This window comes from Chionomys nivalis, chromosome 3 (assembly GCF_950005125.1).
Source record: "Chionomys nivalis chromosome 3, mChiNiv1.1, whole genome shotgun sequence".
NCBI classification, from domain to species: Eukaryota; Metazoa; Chordata; class Mammalia; order Rodentia; family Cricetidae; genus Chionomys; species Chionomys nivalis.
Window position 1 is genome coordinate 89215421 of NC_080088.1, and position 22032 is coordinate 89237452.

General features: G+C 43.1%; 1 protein-coding gene across 2 annotated transcripts in view; it reads right to left on the bottom strand.

Annotated features, from left to right (window-relative positions):
• Lmtk2 (lemur tyrosine kinase 2) overlaps positions 1-22032 on the bottom strand; it is a 94419-nt gene that overhangs the window by 66218 nt on the left and 6169 nt on the right. For both annotated transcript variants that reach the window (XM_057764478.1, XM_057764477.1), the window contains exon 2: positions 429-553. In XM_057764478.1, the coding sequence (XP_057620461.1) occupies positions 429-553 (125 nt within the window). The remainder of the gene's footprint in view (positions 1-428; positions 554-22032) is intronic.

The following is a 22032-nucleotide window of genomic DNA, read 5'->3' on the forward strand; positions in this document are numbered from 1 at the left end:
GAAAAGTAGAGTCCAGTGACCCTTGCTCCCAAGAGAATGTGATTTATAGCAATGTATCAGATGTTTTAGGGCTGGGGAAATGACTCAGTCAGTAGATTGCTTGCCTTATACACATGAAGAGGACCTGAGTTCAATCTCCCAACATGTAAAAACACTGGATGTGGTTGCAAGATCCAGCAATAGGGAGGTAAAAGACAGACTCCTGGGGTTTGATGGCCAGCCAGTCCAGGCTACTCAGCAAACTCTAGGCCAGTGAGAGACCCTGTCTCAAAAGGGTGTTAATGAGGTGGCACCTTTGGTTGTAGTCTGGCTTCCAGGTATACTCACCTGCGCATGTGAACACATGTGTACATGCGTATACACACACACCCACACATCACTTTAAAAATCAGCAAATGATTTTAAATGTTCACGCCATCTATGCTCACCTTAAAGTCTATTTCTGGGTCCTTACAGCAGGAAACACAGTTTGCAATTAACACTATCAGTATCATTAAACTGCACACCGACAGGATCACAAACAGGGAAGGAACTTCTGCAACAGGTGCTTCCCCTGAAAAAACAGAAATTATGTTAAAATAGAATTCCTAAGTCAGCATTAATTGACTGAACCAACTCCTTTCTTCTAGATATAAATGAAGCCAAGGCTCACAAAAAATATTGCTTCACCACTCTAGGAGAAGCCAAGTACTGGCCAAGCCAACTTTGTATTTTAAAACAACAGTAGATTTGGAGAGGCACTGCAGAGAAAACAGTTTCAGCCCTTTGGCTGAGCTTCACTGATGCTCAGATCTTACATCTGCATGGCATTGTCCCAGTCAGAGGACAAGACTGGTAGATAGGATGAGTTGAGCTTCAGATTTTCCTTGAATTGTCTCCTAGTCTCTTCCAATTTCTGATAGTTTCTCAGTCTGACACTTTCGGAGAGTTATGTGTGGTATGTCTCTCTACCTGGGTGGCTTAATGTTCCCAAGACCATGGAATGATTACAGATATTTGGGAAGAATCTAAAACAGCACAGAAGGGAATGCCTCAACTCCTGCACGATCTAGGGTGTCTTGTCACCATCAAGTCACCATGTGTCCCCTTCTAGACTCCATGCCTTCTGAGTAGATCCAAAGCCCAGTGCATATCCATTGATGAAAATCTGAGGTCTAAAATGAACTGTAAACAGGGACTAAGTTCATTTTCAATAGCCAAAGTCTATTTGTAAAAGCAATACTGATGCCCCCTTCCAGCCAGGACGTGCTTAGGAGCTAGCTGAAGACTTCCTGGAATTGGTTTATGATCCAAGGTTTGTCGAGAATCTACTATAAAGGCTGGAGGGAGGGCTCAGGGAATTAAGAACACTGACTACTCTTCCAGAAGTCCTGAGTTCAATTCCCAACAACCACATGGTGGCTCACAAGCACCCATAATAAGATGTGGTGCCCTGTTCTGGCCTACAAGACACATGCAGACAGAACACTGTAAAATAAATAAATAAATAAATAAATAAATAAATAAATAAATAAATAAATAAATAAATAAATCTTTTAAAAAGAAATCTGGTTTTTGCGAAAGAACTGGGTTTGATTCCTAGGACCTAATGAAGGCTAACAACCATCTGTAACTCCAGTTCCAGGGGATCCTCTGAGGCACTGCATCCACATAGTCTACATATACCCATTCAGGTAGATCACCCATACAAATAAAATAAAAATAAATCCCTTTTTTCCAAATAGGCATCAATTATACCCTGGAACTCACTGAAAATAGATCAGACTGACTTCGAACTAACAGAAATTCTGCCTCTGCCTACTGAGTATTGAGACTAAAGACATGTGCTATCAGGTTCAGTCTTTAACCATATATATTTTGACACAACATCTCTCTCTGAACCTGGATCCCACTAAGTTCTGGAATGGCCGGTCAGCAAGCCCCAGTGATGGCACTGTTCTGTGTGGCACAGCATCTAGCTTTGGTACAAAGGTACTAGGGGTCAAATCCAGGTCCTTATGCTCACTCAGAAAGCATTTTACTGACTGAGCCATCTCCCCATGCGTGCCAGTGATTATTTATTCTTAATAACTCCATGTCATCCTCTGGATACACATAACAAAAATCAAATATGACCCTAGAGAATTGTACAGCTGAGTGTTTTCCTTCCATTATGTCAGATTTTACTGATTTTAAAAACTGGGGGTGGTGGCCCCTTTAATCCCAGTACTTGGGAGGCAGAGGCGAGTAGATCTTTGAGTCCAGTCTACAAAGCAAGCTCCAGGACAGCTAGTGCTGTTACACAGAGAAACTCTGTCAAAACACACACACCCCCAAAACACACATGGTTTGTCCACCATTTGTTTTTCAAGCCAGGGTTTCTCTGTAGCTTCTGGGGCCTGTCCCAGAACTCCCTCTGTAGACCAGATTGGCCTCGAACTCACAGAGATTCGCTTGTCTCTGACTCCCAAGTGCTGGGATTAAAGGTGTGCACCACCACTGCCCAACCCACATTTTTTTTATGCGTAAGTATGTGCAGGTTCTTGTATATGTACATGTGCTAGTGAAGGTCGGAGGCTGACATCAGCAATCTCCCTCCATAACTTTTTCATCTTATCCTTTCACAGAAGGATCTCTCAATCAAACCCAGAGCTCACTGACATGGCTAGTCACCCCAATCCACCTTGAGGTCTGTTTGATGAACACCTGGTGCTCACATGGATTCAGGAGATCCAAACTCCAGGCCTCTTTCTTGAGTGCTTTAAACAAGTGCTTTAAAAGCTACTGGAGCCGGGCGGTGGTGGCGCATGCCTTTAATCCCAGCACTCGGGAGGCAGAGGCAGGCGGATCTCTGTGAGTTCGAGACCAGCCTGGTCCACAAGAGCTAGTTCCAGGACAGGCTCCAAAACCACAGAGAAACCCTGTCTCGAAAAACCAAAATAAATAAATAAATAAATAAATAAAAGCTACTGGACCATCTTCCCTGCCACCCTCCCCTTTTTGTCCAGAAAGGGTCTTACAAAATAACCAAGGCTGACCTCAAGCTTTCAATCCTTCTTCCTCTGCATCCTGGGTGTCAGAATTATGGATTTGCACTATTATGTCCAGCTTACCCACTACATTTGAACATCTCTGAATTTCGAGTACATTACACCCGAAACCAAGTTGGTTTAACCGGCAGCATTCTTTCTTTGTCACAGTACAAAAGGAAAGGTGTGGTTTATAATTGACTGCATCTGAGATTTGATAAAACACAGCATTATTTCATCTGATTGGCACAACACCTGATGTAACTGAACCAGCTCCTCATCATAGATAAGGAAACTGATATGCCCACAGCCTGTGGTGGGAAAGCAGCACTGGAGGCCAAGTGTTAGGAACATGTCCCCACCCTTCCTAGACACCACAGATCTAAAGCCTCCATGAGGTTAATTTTTTTGTCTTTTTATGCCAGTATATGGCCCTGGCTGGTCTAGAACTCAGAGCTCTGCCTGCCTCTGTGTGGTACTAGGGTGTGTGCCGCCATGCCTGACACAGGGTTTACCATTTACACTTACAAAATCCTAGTGTACTTTAATCTGAGCTCACCATCGCCTAAGGGTTTCTAAGCCCCTTCTCCAAACTCCACAAAGATGATATCATTATCTTCTCTTTTAATTTTCAAACACAAACATATTTCTTATAAAACTAGATCACAGGACTGCCTGAAGGCTGGCCCAATGATCTGATTCACACACTGGTCTTCTGTGAGTCATTAAGCAGGCATGAAAAGACATACTCATGTTAACAAGTCCTGCCCTCCTCACCTACCTTCTTTTTTTTATTATTTATTTATTATGTATACAATATTCTGTCTGTGTGTATGCTTGCAGGCCAGAAGAGGGCACCAGACCCCTCTACAGATGGTTGTGAGCCACCATGTGGTTGCTGGGAATTGAACTCAGGACCTTTGGAAGAGCAGGCAATGCTCTTAACCTCTGAGCCATCTCTCCAGCCCCTCATCTACCTTCTTATGTACTTTGTTTTCCTTTCCTTTTTGGGGTGTGTGTGTGTGTGTGTACATGTCATGGTCAGTGCACAGATGTATGCCAGTGTACATGTGCATGTGTGTGTGCAGGTTATCTTGGTGATCCTCAGACTCTCCCTTACCTAGAACTTCACCAAGTAAGACAGGCTAGCTGGCCAGAGAGCTCCAGGAATAGAGTCTCCAGGTCCCAACTTGCCATTGCTGGGATTACACTGGTTCAATGCTGTACTCCACTTTTATATAGATTCTGGGGATCAAGCTCAGGCCTTCCACCCTCATACTTGTAAAGGAAAAACTCCCATAAAATGGGGAAATGAAGCCTTAGACTAGAAGGTGAGCTGGGTTTGCTCAAACCACAGAGAGGAAGTAAATTCTAGAAGCAAGAACCACAACTGAAATCCCCAGGCCCTAGTGGTTAAACCAGAAACCCAGCCTCAAAAAGGCTTCTGGCTGCAACTGTCAGGAAACTATTAAGCCAGTTTCTCTTTAACATGATCTGCCTACAGCATTTAGCAATGCACAAGTCAAAGCAATCATCTGCTATAAAAAAAAAAACCATCAACAGTGACAGGCATGTCACCATACCCTCAGACAGCTCCCTCGGCTCCACAGAGGAAGATAATGAGGGGCTTGGGTTCCTTAATGTACTTCCCCCAAGACACTAAAAACACCTGGCATCTCGAAAGCACATTCCACTGCATTTGATTTCACATTTTTCAATGCACTCTAATAGCTATCTAGTACTTGACTTACTAAGCAGAAAACCTGAGGAACTCTATGAGGTAGATGGGCACCTACTATTTGCTTTAGAGACAGGTAATTTGAGAAGGGCGGTAATTTCCCAGTAATGACTTATGGTAGGTCAGGAGCTGCCACCTGCCTATTAATTTAGCCATTATAAATCCAGCCAATTATCCGATCATGGTGCCCAGAACCTCCAATGAAACCTGTGCGTTTGTGTAATTAACTAGAATTGCCTGGGAGTCGGTTTTAAAGGGTCACAGGTAAGAAGAAATTGATGGCCAATGTCCAAATCCCTGGGGCTCATACAGATTCTCTGTCACTCCTCCTTTGGTTCCCAGCTGATACAATTTTATAAGGAGAATTTCCTCATCTTTGCCAGGTAGTTAACAGGCTAGATGCTGTTTACAACCCAGGAAGGGCATCAACAACAATCAAAGAAATTCCTCACTCAAGTCGAGCTTGAGGAAACCAATGAATTTCTTTTAAAAAAAAAAAAAAGTGTGTACACAAATGATGTATGTGTGTGGGTGCACCTATGGAGGTTATAGCGAGACTTGACGGAGTCAGTTCTCTCCACCTTTACATGTTCCTGGGAAAATTCAGGTCACCAGGCTTGTGCAGCAAGCAATTTACCTGCTGAGCCAGTAAAAAAAGGCTCCCATTGAGTTCCTTGGGGATTATTTTCACAAGTACGGGTGACTCAGCTGCTTCATCAAAAGCCCACCCTGGCATGGGTGACTACTCAGAGAAGCTGCTTCACCACCCCCTAAACTCTAACAGACATATCCCAAACCCAAAATTTGTGGGCCACATGCATCCCAATATAGCTCAACACAAAATCAAACTTAATTAAAATATTGAGACCGAATTTTTAAAATTTATTATTATGTATATCTCTCTGTGTGTGGAGGCCTTTTGGAAGTTGGTTCTCTTCTTCCACTGTGAGTTCTAGGGATCAAACTCAGATTGTTAGAGTTGTATGGAGAATGCCCTTACTCAATGCATCATCACCAGCCTATATTAAAAAGAAATTTGAGGGGGCTGGAGAGATGGCTCAGCGGTTAAGAGCATTGCCTGCTCTTCCAGAGGTCCTCAGTTCAATTCCCAGCAACCACATGGTGGCTCACAACCATCTGTAAAGAGGTCTGGCGCCCTCTTCTGGCCTTCAGGCATACACACAGACAGAATATTGTATACATAATAAATAAATATTTAAAAAAAATAAAATAAATAAAAATAAAAAAAGAAATTTGAAAAGCCGGCAGTGATGGTGCACATTTTTAATCCCTGCACTGGGAAGGCAGAGGCAGGCGGATCTCTGTGAGCTGGAGGCCAGCTTGGTCTACAGAGTGAGTTCCAGGACAGTTAGGGCTGTTACACAGAGAAACCCTGTCTTGAAAAACCAAAAAGAAAAAAAAAAAAAAAGAAAAGAAAAAGATTTGATAAGTTTCTTGCTTTGTTTCTTGGTAACTCAACTGTAGAGTTCTCAAATGTGAACTGTGCAGATGACAATGTCATGTTGCGCTGTCAAAGGATTGGGTACATCTGTGGGCTAATGCCTCCTAAGAGAAACCACATGCAGCTAGGGCAAGAGTGAGGACCTAAAGACCTTCTTCCTCCAAGTCCTCCAACAGAATACTATTAGTGAGGGTTTCCTGTGGCTCATCACAGAGGCTCTGATTTAAGACAGTAATGGCAATGTCATGCCACAGACACCCCAGTCTTCCTTTTCCAGTTTATATTTTAAAATGAGTTGGTTAGATAGCATTCTCTAGTGGTTACCAGGTTAGGAGGTCTACTGTTGTTCTTTTGGGAGACTTGTGAACTAGTGGGCTTAAAATGCCTGGCATGCCCAATCCACTGTAGTTTTCTTTTCTTTCCTCTTCTCTCCTTCCTTCCTTCCTTCCTTCCTTTCTTTTGTGAGACAGGGTCTCTCTGTATAGTCCTGGCTGTCCTGGAACTAGATATATAAACCAGGCTGACTTGGAACGCTCAGAGATTTACATGTGTCTGCCTATCAAGTGCTGGGATTAAAGGAGTGAACCACCATGCCCTACTTATAGTAATTCTTAAAGATGCTACACCTGTCCCACAGGCCAGCAGGCACTCTGAAGAAGTCCGCTCCTCAGCCCTCTGCCAAAATCTCAGCAGCCTTGCGTTGCTGTTTTCTGCTATGTTCCAGGCTTACCTTTTAGACATATGCTGCTTCAGACCTCTGGCCAATCAGTACTCCAAGAGTCAATGGCTTATTTATTTAAACCACAGCCTAAGGCTGGGTATGTAACTCAATGGTGACATGTTGGCCTGTGCTGGCCTAGCATGTGGGAGTTCCTGGATTCAATCCACAGTGGTGGCAGTGGCCGTAGCACAAGTAATAATAAAGACAGCCACCACCCGTCTTAGGCAACTGAACTGCTCATTCACTTATTCACTACTGACATTACAACTACTTTAGAAAACAAACTGCCACTGTTCTATACTGTTGTTGGTTTCTGCCACATGGGTCCTGGGAGCTGAGCTGTCAGGCATGCCAACATCCGTTCTTTTCTACTCTTGAACTAGTGTTTTGTATGACAGGACTACAGCAACAAAGAATCACAAGATGGGTGACCAAACAACCAGAAAGCATTACTTTCCAAGTTCCAAGCTCAAAATCCAGGTGTTGGCAGGACAGTCCAAAAGGCTTGTCCAGCATCCTCTAACTCCCATCACCTTTGCAGGCTCTGGCTGAGCTGCCCTTGCTCTCCACTTGAGAGCCATGGGGCCCTCTGTCTGATCAGATCAATCTTCTTTTACTGCCTTATACTCCACCACCAGGAAACTCTACCTTGCCCATCAGTGAGAATCATCTCTAAGGTCCCAAGGATCTGCCTGCATTTCCCATTACAGAATAGATCACTCAATCTTAAAGGCTCCCTAGAGAGATGGGGTCAGGGACAGGGTTTATATATAATCTACTATTGACTCACCTGGTCCTAGTAAAAAGACTGTCTCAAAAAATAAGGTTCATGGCTCTTAAGGAACAAGACTGACCTCTGGCCTCAACACACAAACATACACGTGCACCTGCAAAGACATGCATGGGACACACACGCACACAGGGGAGGGGCTCAGCTGATGCTTCTACAATGTGATCATTACTTTTCTCTGAGATCTGTGTAAGCTGACTGAGGGACTTCAATACCAGAAAATGATCACCTTATAGTTCTGCAGGCTGAAGCTCAAGGTAGCAGCAGGTTGGCTTCTCCTGCAGCCTCTTGCTTTTGTCTTGGAGAAGCTGCATTCTCATCACACCCTCCATGGGCTTCTTTGTGCATATATATCCTTGCTGTCTCCTTGACCTAACTTCCTCTTCCTGAGGACATTAGTCAGGCTGCATTAAGAGGCTGCCATGATGACCTCATTTGAACTTAGTCACCTCTTCAAAGGCCCTAGGTCCAAATACAATCAGTTTTAGGTGCTGGTGAGGTGTGCACAATTCAAACCCGTAATACTGCAATTGTGAGTATGTGCATATACGTGCATGTTCACGTATATAGGCACATTTGTGTATGCAACTGCATGTGCATATGTACAGAGGACAACCTCAGCTGTCACTCCTCAGGTGCCATCTACCTTTTTTTTTTTTTTTTTTGAGACAAGGTCTTCATTGGCCTGGAACTTGCCAAGTAGACTGGGCTGGCTGGCCAAGGAGTTCAGAGATCTATGTGTTTCTGCCTCTCTAGTGCTGGAATTATAAGCATGTCTTATCATGCCCAGCTTCTTTTACATAGGTTGTAGGGACTGAACTCAGATCCTCACCTGCAAGGCAATCAGCTTGCTGCGTTATCACTCCAGACCCAATTGCTGTTGTCATTATTTTGTTTTTGTTTTTTTGAGGCAGAGTCATGCCACATAGTTTTGACTAGCTTTAAAGTCATAGTAATCTTCATGCCCTAACTTACTGTATGCTGGGGCTACAGATATGTAGACCATCTTCCGCTCTGTTTCCCCAGGACCCAGGGGCTTAGGTCAGACTACCTGACCAGCGAAGAGAACAAGGCAAGCAAAGCTCCTGGGAGGCACTGCTTTTTATAATTCATCTACTTCCTGCTTTCCCAGACCCCCTCATCTTGGGAAGTTGACACAAGAGAAATATGAGCCTATTTGAGAACTGAAACTCAGGGAAACTGGGCTGGTCTGATGAAGGAGACCTAAGCCAAGCACCAACAATCTTCCAAACTGGTCCTGCCATAAAGCCCACATCTAAACTATATAGCTTTGGCTTTTCTTTTTAAGAGCTTTTTCTTTCTTTTTTTTTTTCAAGACAGGGTTTCTCTGTAGCTTTTTGGTGCCCGTCCCGGAACTAGCTCTTGTAGACCAGGCTGGCCCCGAACTCCCAGAGATCCGCCTGCCTCTGCCTCCCGAGTGCTGGGATTAAAGGCGTGCGCCACCACCGCCCGGCTAAGAGATTTTTCTTAAAATATTTCTTTTCTAATTATGTGTATCTGGAAGAGTGGTATATGCACATGAGGGCAGGTACCTGTGGAGGCCAAAACAGAGTAATGGAGCCCCCGGAACTGGAGTATACAGACAGATGTGAGCTACCCAAGGTGGGTGCTGAACCAAAGGTCCTCTGGAAGAACGAGAAGCACCATTAACTGCAAAGCTATCTCTCCAGCCTTGCTTTTCTTTTTAAGCAAGTCAGGACCAAGAAAACCATCGTCCTCTTCCAAATCAAACAAGCAGCTCTGCATCCCAGAGACTTGGTAATGTGAGTCACCCTCACACGGCCTATGGGAAAATGTGAACAATCACTGTGGATCCCACATTTCTGCTTTATACCTCAAAACTGCAAGCTTATCTATCATAAAAGCTTTCTATACACAGAACCTTAAGTCACTAAATGTTTTCTGAGCTCCTAACATAATAATACATCTATTTATAATAGCACTAGGCAATCTAGACTCCCCCGGTGGGTTCTAATATTAGAAAGGGGAAATGAAACAGCGCTAAATACACTCAGTCACACACTGAGGGCCAGTGATGAATCAGAGATTCCACAAGGACCCCTAAGAGGAAGACCAGTGGCCTAGGAACACAAAATAAACGGATCCCACTTGTTCAATAGTGAGCATTAAGGTCACTTTCACTAACAGAGGATGACATAATTTGAGAGCTGATTGAATACCTGTGAAACAGATCATTTTATAGGAAACTGCTGGTTTCTCTCAGCCTAACCCATTAAAACCTATTACTGAGACATCAACTCACCCCTACTTCAAGAACACTAACAAGGGATGTGGAATACACAAAATTACTGCATGGTGGCCTGGTCTGGTCAAAAGAGTATCAGACCAGGTGACTTATGTCAGTCTATTACGCCCTGACCCCCTTCCAACTCAGAAGTAACAGGATGGATATTCTGCTAACAAGGATTTCTTTTTGGGACAGAATGTCACTATGCAGCCCAGGCTATAACTGAACTCCATCTCAGTGCTGGGACTACAGGTGTGTACCACCATGCTAAGCCTATAGTTTACCATCCTGAGTAGAAACAAGTAAATTCAAACAACCTGAGAGGTGAGATGCACTATGAAATAGCAAAGCAAAAATCAAGACACTGTTACTTTATATGGAATGATTGGGTAACATACAGTTGTGTGTGTGTGTGTGTGTGTGTTTGTATGCACGTGTACACACACCATCAAAGGACAACTTGTATGAGTAGATTCTCTTCCATCATGTGGGTCCCAAGAACTGAACTCAGATCCTTAGGCTTGTCAGCAAGAATATTTACCCACTGAGCCATCTCACTAGGTCCAATTTTGTCTTTTTTTAACAGGGTCTCTCAGTGGTTTGGGGCTAGCTAATTACATCAGTCTAGTTCGAGAAATCTGCCTGTCTTTGCCTTGCTAGTGCTGGGGTTACAAGCATGCTCCACCGTGCCCTCAACATGGGTTCTGGAAGTCAAACTCGGGTTCTCATGATTGTGCAGCAAGCACTGTACTGAGTGAGCCATCTCCCCAATCCCAGGGAATGTATGTTTGCTATTAGACTAATCCACATAGGAAATGGTGGTTACTTGATATTGTGAAATATCAATACTTTATCAGCACCTACTAAATGCCAGACACTACACTAAACTCATGCAACCCTACACAACGTCAAAAGCAGGTAGACATTTTCAAGTGAAAAACTGAGCAACTAAGAGACAGAGATGTGTAGTCATAGCCACTGCTCCGTATACTACCTCAGCACTCCCTGACAGGATGGTACAGGGTGGAGCCAGCAGTGCCAGGCTGTTGGTGGATGTAAGGCAGAGAGAAAAGGAAAAAATGGTCAGGGAGAGATCTCAGTTTAGTGTTTTAATCTCTTGTTCAGGAGCAAAGATCACCTGACATTTGAAAAAATATTTAGGCAAAGACAGCAACTTACACAGCAAATAAAAACAGAATGCAAGGAACGGCTATGGAAAGCAAACAACTCCAATCACTATTTCCAGAATTCTAGAGGAGACACTATATTAACGAGAAGATGCTATTTAAAAAGTAGGGGAGCCAGTCATAGCAATGCACGCCTGTAATCCCAGTGTTAGAGAAGCTGAGGCAGGAGACTTCCAACAATAGCTAGCCTGGGCCATATAGGGAGACCAGGTCTGAGAGGGGAGAGGAAGAGTAATAGAAATAGGTATGTGTGTCAGTATCCCAGCTATTTAAGAGGCTGTGGCAAGAGGATTTCCTGAGCCCATGAGTTCAAGAATAGCCTAGGCTGCATTCTTGAATAAATGAATGGGGAAGAAGCCCCTGAAAACTAATATAGAAAAATAAAAAAAAAATAAAAAAAAAAAAGACTCATACCCAGCAGAACAATAAGACAAAAAGTTCAACAGAAGTGAGGCTGGAGAGATGGCTTCAAGATTAACAGCACTTGTTGCTGTTGCAGAGACCCAGGTTCAGTTCCCAGCACCCACATGGTGGCTCCCAACCATCCATAACTGCAGTTCCAAGGTCTCCAGGGCCCTCTTCTGGCCTCTGAGGGTACCAGTTACCCATGTGTTGCACATACATACATGTAGCCAAACACACACATAAAGACAATAAATCAGGGAGGCAGAGGCAGGCGGATCTCTGTGAGTTCGAGACCAGCCTGGTCTACAAGAGCTAGTTCCAGGACAGGCTCCAAAACCACAGAGAAACCCAGTCTCGAAAAACCAAAAAAAAAAAAAAAAAAAAAAAAGACAATAAATCAAAAAATATTTTACATCATCAACAGAAGTAAATCAGAGGCTTGTCCCAAGAGTTTCAAAAGAAAGACAATACTTGGAAGGCAGAGGCAGGAAGATCTCTATGTAGAGGCCAACCTAGTCTACACACACAAGAAGTCAAATTAAATTTTAAAAAGAACAGGACAAACAAGTAAATCTTCCAAAAGTATATGTAGGTAAGTGAATATGAGAATTTTCCAGAACCAAAGCAAAGAAGTGTTAAGATTCAAAGGGCTTGATGAATACTCATGTTAATGAAGGAAATGAATAGGGTGGATGTCCCCTTACGCTCATATGTTCCAACATTTGGTCCTAGGTGCTAACGCTGTTTTGGGAAGTGTGGCATCTTTGAGACATGAGGCCTAGCAAGCAGACATAAGTCACTGGGGTGGACCCTGAGGCTAAAAGCCTGGCCCTGTTTAGTATTCTAATCCACTTTCCTGATCTGTCAAGATATGAGGGTCCTGATACACACATTGCCTGCATGAAGTCCACCATGATGACCCCAGCAGGACATAGCCAAACTGTGAGCCAGAATATATCCTTCTTCCTTTAGGTTGTTTCTATTTGGTATTTTGTCACAGTGATGGGGAAAAAAACTAACTAATAAAGTGAGAGAAGAGAGGTTACACAGGAAAGGAATAGGTCAGACTGCCTCAGAGTTCTCAATGGAGCCAGAGAGCTCTAAGTACAGAACAGAGGATCCTGGGAGACCCAGGACAGTAGGGTAAGTGAAGAATGAGTAAATGACGATTGTATAAAAACTAAAACATGGCAACCAAGGGAAAATAAAAGCTGTCAAAGGAACTTAATAAATCTGTAGTCAGCTATGAATATTTGTGGCCACAGTATACATGCCAAGGGGCCGGGGAAGTGGATCAGGGAGTAGGTCCCTTGCTGAGCCTAACTACCTGAGGGTATTTGTGTGTGCATGTGCTGAGTGTGTGTATGTGCAGGTGCGCTCACTCATGCAGCTGCATCTGGAGGTCAGAGATCAAGACAGAGATGCCTTCCCTGACTGCTTTTCACCTTATTTTCTGGTGTTCACTGGTTAACTAGACGAGCTGGTCAGCCAGCAAGGGAGACAGCATGCCTGTCTCCATGCCCCCTTTTGCCATCTCGCCCATCTGATCTCCAGCCCCTCCAGAGGCTTTTTAAATATCTATCTTGCACCTGGGGAAGATAAACTAAACACTTGCAATGAGCATTACTCTTGGAACCCACAGTAGTCATCAGATTCTTAAAAGGGCCCAGGCCCTTACAGAAGCCCGCAGGTCTGTGATGTTTAAAGGATTTTCATGTTTACAAATGAACATTTACAAGTTTATCATTATGTTTCTTAAAAGGCAGAAACACTCTTATCCTTTTAATTAACTGGTGCAACTTCATTTCAGAGGTGGAAACTACAGTTGTTCTTTCAGGGAGCTCAGCTGTGTCTGCTTGGCACACAGATCTGGGCTCTATCCTCAGCACTGCATAAACCAGGTATTGTGATGCACACCTGTAGCCCCAGCACTCAGAAGGAGTAAGATCACAAGTTCAAGGTCATCCTCAATACTTACAGAGTTCAAGGCCAGCATGGGCTACAGTATGAGAACCTATAGCAAAAAAAAAAAAAAAATTCTAAACCTGGCAGTGGTGGCGCACGCCTTTGATCCCAGCACTCGGGAGGTAGAGGCAGGCAAATCTCTGTGAGTTCAACCTAATCTACAAAACTAGTTCCAGGACAGCCAGGGCTACACAGAAAAAACAAAAAAATCTTCTGGAGGGAAGGACTAGAGAGATGGCTTAAGTGATTAAGAGAGTGAGCTACTTTTGCAGAGGACCAGGTTCAGTTCCCAGCACCCATGTTTGACAACTGCAGCTGCCAGAAGCTCAAGCTCACAAGTCCACAAACACACTCTCTTCCTCTCTCCCCACCTCCTCTCCTTTTGGGACTGGAAAGATGGCTCACTGGTTAATAAAATAGGATGTCGTCCCAGATGTCCAAGTTTGGTTCCAAGCACCCACATTGGACAGCCCACAACCAATTCCAGTTCAGGAGATCCAATACTCTCTTCTGGCCTCGAGGGAACCTACACACATGTGGTATATGACTCACACACATTTACAAAAATAAAAACTAAAATTTTAATTAAGTTATTCTTTTACTATTTTGGTTTCCTGATTTTTCAGTATTGCTTTTCTTTCATCACCTATGAAATTTTGATAGGCTAGACATGGTGGCACACACTTTTACTCCCAGCATTCATTTAGGAGACAGATATTTAAGTTTGAGGACAGCATGGTCTACACAGAGAGTTCATACATTAAAATTTCAAGAAAGCAGGAGGGAGGGAGGCAGGGAGTAAGTACGCACCACAGCTTAAAATCTCACTTCAGTGCTTTTGGGTGGTAACTACAAGTCAATGCTAGAGGATGTGGCTGGAGTTAGATTATGTCATACTAAACGAGCATGCTGCTCAAAGCACAAGGCAGCTCACTTACCCTGATGAACAGGGTGGTCTGAGTGTCAAGAGTCACGCAGGTAAAATTAGCATTGAATTTACAACTTCAATCCTTGGCTCTTCTATCTGTAAACTGAAATCTCAATCCTAAAGTTCTATAGACAAGGACTCAACACTTCAAAACTTTCTCAGTCTCCTGAGTACTTATGGTTCATATCAGCTATAGGATATTCGGTTACATTTTCTCTAGTGTGTGTTTAAGTTCCTGTGTGTGCATGTACACATGGAGTTAAGACCTGTGGAATGTCTTTCTCAATCCATTTTTCACTTTACTTTTAGAGACAGAGTCTCTCCCCGCCCCCCACCGCCCCCCTCACCCTTCCTAGCTCGGCCTCCTAGCACTGGGATTATCGGTACCTATCAGAGATGCTGACTTTTTCACATGGTGTCTAAGGATCAAACTCGGGTCCCCTTGCAGCAAGCACTCTGAGTCATCTCCCATCTCTTTAAGTTTTATTTTCTGTAAAGAAAACTAAGCTGAATTACAGATTTCTGGCTAGTCCCGCTGCAACGATCCTTGGGTAGCATTTCTAGGGGGATATTTTAGTAGCTTTGTTATTTTTTTCACTGCCTTACTAGCAATCAGCATTCGGGTGTTGGCTTTAATAACAGTCTGAGGTAAAAGTCAAGTGAGGCTCTGCTGGGTAACAGACAGGCTGCATCTCTGGAGGGAACAGTTGCTGCCTAAAGTGAGCCAAGTTACAGAGGGGAATTCTGGGCAGAATACAGAGAGGAAGAGAATTTCCTTTCTAAAGCAGCACAGGTTGGATTTATTGAAATCCTGAAGAAAAAATCTGCAATTTGTACAATACTTTAAATTTAGCAATTTTCTTTTTTTAAAACAGGGTCTCAAGTCTGTTGCTTATGCAGGCCTGGAATTACTGGGTTTATGCAAATCTCTCAGCAAATCATCCTTCTGAGAACATAGGGCTAGGGCTGCTGGATTACACCACAATGCCTGGCTTTTGTGGGTCATCTCAGAGGTGACCAACAGTTCACAACACCTCAGTGCTGCAATAAAAAGCTGAAGGTTGTCCACTATGGTGACACAAGCCTGTAATTCCAGCACATAGAAGGCAGGAACAGTATGATTGGTGCAAGTTTGAGGCCAGCCTGTTCTACACAGTGAGCTCCAGGCTAGTCTGGAATACAGAAAGACCGTGTCTCAAAAAAATAAACAAAAATCCTTCTCTATCAAAACTTACTATAAATGTTTCTCAGCAAATACTCCTATTCAAGGTATGTATTTTGCTTTGAAAAAATTCATGAGGGGCTAGAGAGATGGCTCAGCAGTTAAGAGTACTGACTGTTCTTCCAGAGGACCTGAGTTCAATTCCCAGCAACCACATGGTGGCTCACAACCATCTGTAATGAGATCTGGCGCCCTCATCTGGCCTGCAGGCATACATGGAGATGGACTATTATACACATAATAAATAAAATCTTTAAAAAAAAAAAAAAAAAATTCATGAGCCTATGATGTTCTTTTAATTGCATCCAAATAATTACACAATCATCTTTCAGCTTATGAGAATATTTTGAAGCCGGGTGCACGTCTTTAAGAGGCAGGTGGATCTCTGTGAGTTCAAGGCCAGCCTGGTCTACAGAGTGAGTTCCAGGATGGCTAGGCTACACAGAGAAACCTTGCAGCTCCCCCGCCCCCACCCCTTCAAAAAAAAAAAAGAAAAGAGAGAGAGAGAAAGAAGAGAAGAGAAGAGAAGAGAAGAGAAGAGAAAGTAGGGAAAAGCCAAAAAGCCTGAGGGCTAAAGTTCCATTCCCAGAATCCACACAGTGAGGAAAAAGTTGTCTTCCAACACATACTTCATAACACCAGCGCGCTCTCTCTCTCTCTCTCTCTCTCTCTCTCTCTTACACACACAAACACACAGATGAAAGTACAGAAAATAAACTAACTTAAACATTGGGGGGGGGGTGTTTATTTGTTTTTGTTTTTCAAGACAGGGTTTCTCAGTAGCTGTGAAGCCAGTACTGGAACTCATTCTGTTGACCAGGCTGGCCTTGAACTCACAGAGATCCACCTGCCTCTGCTTCCCAAGTGCTGGGATTAAAGGTGTGCGCCACTATTGCCCAGCTAACTTAAACATTTTTTAATATTTATTTATTTATTTGTTTGTTTGTTTATTATGTATACAATATTCTGTGTGTCTCCCTGCAGGCCAGAAGAGGGCACCAGATCTCATTTCAGATGGTTGTGAGCCACCATGTGGTTGCTGGAAATTGAACTCAGGACCTTTGGAAGAACAGGCAATGCTCTTAACCGCTGAGCCATCTCTCCAGTCCCCTAACTTAAACATTTTTAAATTCAAGTTTTTCTCTTGTTTCCTTCAATATCATCAGTTCAAACAGGTCCCAAATCTCTATTTAAATAACTCGTGTGTTTTTATATCTACGTAGAATATCTGTGCTAGGATGGGGGTGCGGAGGGGCAGCAGAAAGTACTTTAAGTACAGGGTTTTAAGAAAACTACAGAATTATGATTTCATGCTGTTGGTTACCCGGGGTCCCCAACATCTGCAATTCTACAAATAAGTAGGTGACTCTGGTGCAAGCAGGATCCTGTTTTATAAAAACACCCTCAGCTCCAACTGAACCAACCTAGAGCTAGGGTTTATATAAAAACAAAACAATTCTAGCAGTGGGAAGGGCACAGGTGAAACAAGACTGACCATAAATTTCAATATGTTGCTGTGGTTCAGATACTATTTACCCTACTTTTGTATATGTTTGACATTTTTCATTAATAAATATGAAAAGCTCCAAAACCAGATTGAAGGCTTGGGATGTAGCTGAGTTGGAAGAGTGTCTGCCTAGTGCACATGAAGTCCTGGGTTTCATCCTAGCACATCTGCAATCCTAGGACTGAACAGGTGCAAACAGGAAGGTCAGAAGTTCAAGGTCTCAGCACTACACTGAGTAGCTCATAGGTGCCAGTAACTCCTGGGAATTCCATACCCTCTTCTGGCCTCCATTTCACACACACACACACACACACACACACACACACACACACACACACACCACCCCTAAAAATAAAATCTTAAAATTAATCTAGAGATACCTGACGTTACGAGGGGGTGAAACATTAATTAACTCTACACAGAGTAAATGTGGACTGAGCACTTGGGGAAAAGTAATTACAGTGGCAAAGGACCATCACTGGCAGGTGATCAGTGAGGGTTACAATGTGCGTACGTGGCATCTTTAACCTGGTAAAAATGCCACTTTAATCTCTGCAATCTTCCTCCTAATCCATAATCCTAGCCTAATCAAAAAAGGAAAAAGAAAAAATAAAACAAACAAACAAAAACACCTCAAGCCAAGAACTGTGCAGTGGCCTGTAATGGGGGGGGGGGGATGAAGGCAGAAGGACCAAAGGTTCAGAGAACGAGAAGTTCAAGGTCATCCTGCACTACAGAGTGAATTTGAGATCCTTTCTCATAAAAACACAGAAAGATCAGACAAACCAGTTATAGGGCATTTTACAAAATACCTGTTTTTATACATGTCAAAATATCAATGCCATCACACACAAGAAATATACTTGAGAAGCCTAAAAGACATGACATCTAAATGTAATGTTAGAGGCCACTAGAGACACAAAGCTCAAAAGCATAGAACTTGCCTAGGGTGTGCAGTTAAGGTCCTATGTCCAATCTCCAGTAAGAGGACAGGAGACAGGAATGTGTTGTCTGAGGGAATACTAAGAAGCTTGAGTTAAGGGCACACCTTCACTATACTAGCACATTAATAATGACTCCTGGTTGGTATAAATATACTAATGTAAGGGGCTAACGATAAGAAAAAGGGGAGAGAAGTGTACCTCAGTAGCAAACACAAGGCCCTGGGGTCCATTCCTAGCACTTGAAAACCAACCAATCAACAACCAACCACACAAAGCCCTTCCCATAATCCACATTTAAAAAGTAATAAAAAAATAAAATAAAAAGTAATAAAATCTAGGTGAGGTAACATGTAATTGTAATCCAAGTACTGAGGCAGGTTGAGATGAGGGTTGCTAACCAGCCAGCTTAGCCTACATGCTAATAATTCCAGGCCAATGAGAAACCCTGTCTCAAATGAAAAATATGAACAGTGCCTGAGAAACATCTGAGGTTGTCTTCTGGCCTGCACATGCTGATGCATATACATGCAGGTATACCCGCAAACAATGATGTATATGTATCCTCATATATATCAACATATGTATACATATACACAAAGCAAAAGCAAAACACCATGCTATAAAAGACCTCACTCCAGTTGAAAGTCAATGTCTGCATGAAAAATCAAGTGTAAAAGAAGATTCTGACCTCCACCACCTCCTGTTATGTATGAAGACTCCGTTGTGGTTTGGGTAATTTAGGACTATCCTCATCATCCTCACCTACACATTGGACTGAGTACCTACAACCTGGGACATGCTATACAAAGCACCAGACACAGCCCTTGCAAGCCAATACAAAGGTCTATGGTAAGTGTAAGTGGTAGACAGGTAGAAGGAATCTATGCTCTTATTTGATCATACAGACTACTAGTAAACTTTCCTCACTGCCTTCCATTTCATGTAAATTTATAGTTTTTCAGTGTACAATTCATTTACTTTAAAATGTTTTGATGTACAAATGTGATCTATACCTCCAAGTGTCGCTTAAGTTAAAATTTTAAAAGGAAAAAATCAAAACCAGGAAGAGCGTCCTTGGAATCCCCTCCTTACTGGGAATCTGTCTCTTTATATGCTATGGAGTGAGTGCTTGCCATGATTCTGTGCTGCAGGGTGCATGCTTGCATGCATGTGTGCATGCATGTGCGTGCGTGCTGTGCTACTTCCACTTTCAATAAAACTTGGCTGAGTGCTAAAAAAAATAATCAAATCCTAAGTTGCAATGTTTTCAACCAGCAACACATAGTTTACTGGGGTAGGAATCTCTAAGCCATGGACCAGAACAAAGGATTTAGGAGGAAGTGGGTTTTACGAAGAGCTTTAAAAAGGAAGATGAGAATTTGCACAGAGTATTTTGTAAACTATAAGCAAGTCAACCAAACTCTTAAGAAAGTGCTGGGGAGAAGGCTCAGTTGGTAAAGTGCTTATTGCACAAGTAGGAGGACCTGAGCTTGATCTTTAGTACTCACGCAAAACAGCCAGGTGCTTGCAATGCCAGCACCAGGGAGGCCCCTGAGGCTCACTGGCCAGTCTAGCCTACTTGGCAAGCTCCAGGCCAGTGAAAGATCGTGTCTCAAAAACAAGGTGGACAGCTCCTGAGGAACAACACTGGGGGTTGACCCCTGCTCACTCACTCTCACACACACACACACACACACACACACACACACACACCACAGAGCAGGGGAGGAGGGAGGTGCTGTGCACACAACCACCAGCCACAGAAGGTGTAGAGTGCAGACAGGAAGAGCTCATACATAGCACACCAGAGGGATATCTACCAAATTGGGGCCAGATACAAGGAGCAAAGGGTTATTACAACCACACTGCACAGTCCTGGCATGTTTATTTGAATTGACAGTACCTTAAGCTTTTTAAAATAGTAAAACAAATACACATTACATAGCAAAATGCAAAATCTGCCAGCCAAACTGTCAAAATTGAAGTGTCATGCATCCCCCCACTCCAGCCAAGGCCCTGGAGGATACAGGAGTGGCCAGAGAAGAACAAATGGCCACATTCAGGTGGGGTGGGACTGAGAGAGGCCCACCATCCTGTTGGGTGTCTGGCCCCTTTCCACTGCTCTCATTTCCCACTTGAGTCATAATAAAATCAAATGAGATTTCAGACTGCTGCACTGTGCTAACCCTTGCCAACAAAAAATTTTAAAACACTGAGGTTATTTTTCTGATATGCCTGTTTTTTGTGGCAAATAACTGAAATGCCAAGGCATGGTTCCAAGTGAGTCACTTGCCACAATTTTAAAATACATCATCGCAATATTTTTGTTCTGCCAACACAGTGATTTTACCATATTTTTCTGGCTTTTTGTTTTTGTTTCTCTCTCTCTCTCCTTTGCAGTTATGGGGATTGACCTCAGGGCCTTAGACTCTACCAGTGAGCTATAGTTCTAGCCCTTAGTCTTACTACGCAGTTTAGGCTGGCTGGACCTCTATACATAGCCCAGGCTGGACTCCGATTCATGACCCTCAGCCTTACCTCGTGGGTGGCAAATTGGAAGTGTGCACTACTAGTCTGGTTTCCTAGTTTTCTTCTTTTATTTTTATTATGTTAATTATGTATAAGTGCGTGACCATGCAGGTATGTGCGCATGAGTGCAGACACCAGCAGAGGCCAGCGGAACCAACTGCCCTGGAGCTGGAGTTAACAAACGGTTGAGAGCCACCTGATGTGGGTGCTGGGCACTGAACTCAAGTCCTCTGAAAGAACAGCAGGTTCTTCCCCTAGTTTGCTCTTAAAACATATCTTTACTTGAAGACCCATCACTTGAAGAATCTGCACCCTAAACAGGCAGTATATTCCAGATCAGAATCACCAGTGCATCTTCTCCTCTACAGACCACACCTTTCTTCAGAACTAAGTAAATAATTTTTTATCACATTTATTTACCTTTTTAATTTTGCAGTGAGGAAGGGATGTTAGTAAGCAAAGGACAACTTGTGGGGGTTTGTGTTCTCCTTCCATCATATGGGTCCTGGGGACTGACCGTGGGTCATCAGGCTTGGTGGCAGGCACCTTCACCAACTGAGCCATATTGCTGGCCCACAAATAAAAATTTTAAAGAGTAAAGCATTGCCAAAGATACATGATGGGGGGGGCACAACCACGACGACACTGATTTAAAATAGAAAACATTAGACCCAGGCTGTTTATTCCTCAGTCTGGCTGAACCATGCAGCCTTTGGGAATAGTTCAAGAAAATATGCAACTGTGTTTGGAATTAAGAAAATTTAGATTGTTCATGGTTCCTTTAAGTAAATTAAAACCAGCAATTGTTCACTTGCAAGAGCTTTAGTCATCACGGAGCTTAAAAACAGGTTTATTACATAAAAGCAGATTAATTTAGATCATCCTAAAAATTTCTAGCATAGTTATCCAACAGAATAACCTGAAGAAGTAACTATGCCAGATCATAGAGCCTGCATACATCTATTGGAATGATTTTTTTTTCTTACAGGGTCTCCATCCACCAAATAGCAAGTTATTTTGAGCAAAGGATTTTTCAAATCCAGTAAAAATAAATATTCCATGTTGAGCAACCACCGCTTAAGAGCTCCTTCTTTGAGGGCTCGGAATGTAGTTCATTTGGTAGGGTACTTGCTTAGCATTCATTAGACCTTGGGTTCAGGCTCTAGCATATAAAACTGGAGGTATACACCTCCAACCCCAGAGGTAGAGGAGGATCAGAAGCTCAAGGTCATCCTCCACTACACAGCAAGTTTGAGGTCAGCATGGGCTATGTGAGATCCTGTCTCAAAAAAAAACCAAAAAGGGGCTGGAGAGATGGCTCAGTGGTTAAGAGCATTGCCTGCTCTTCCAAAGGTCC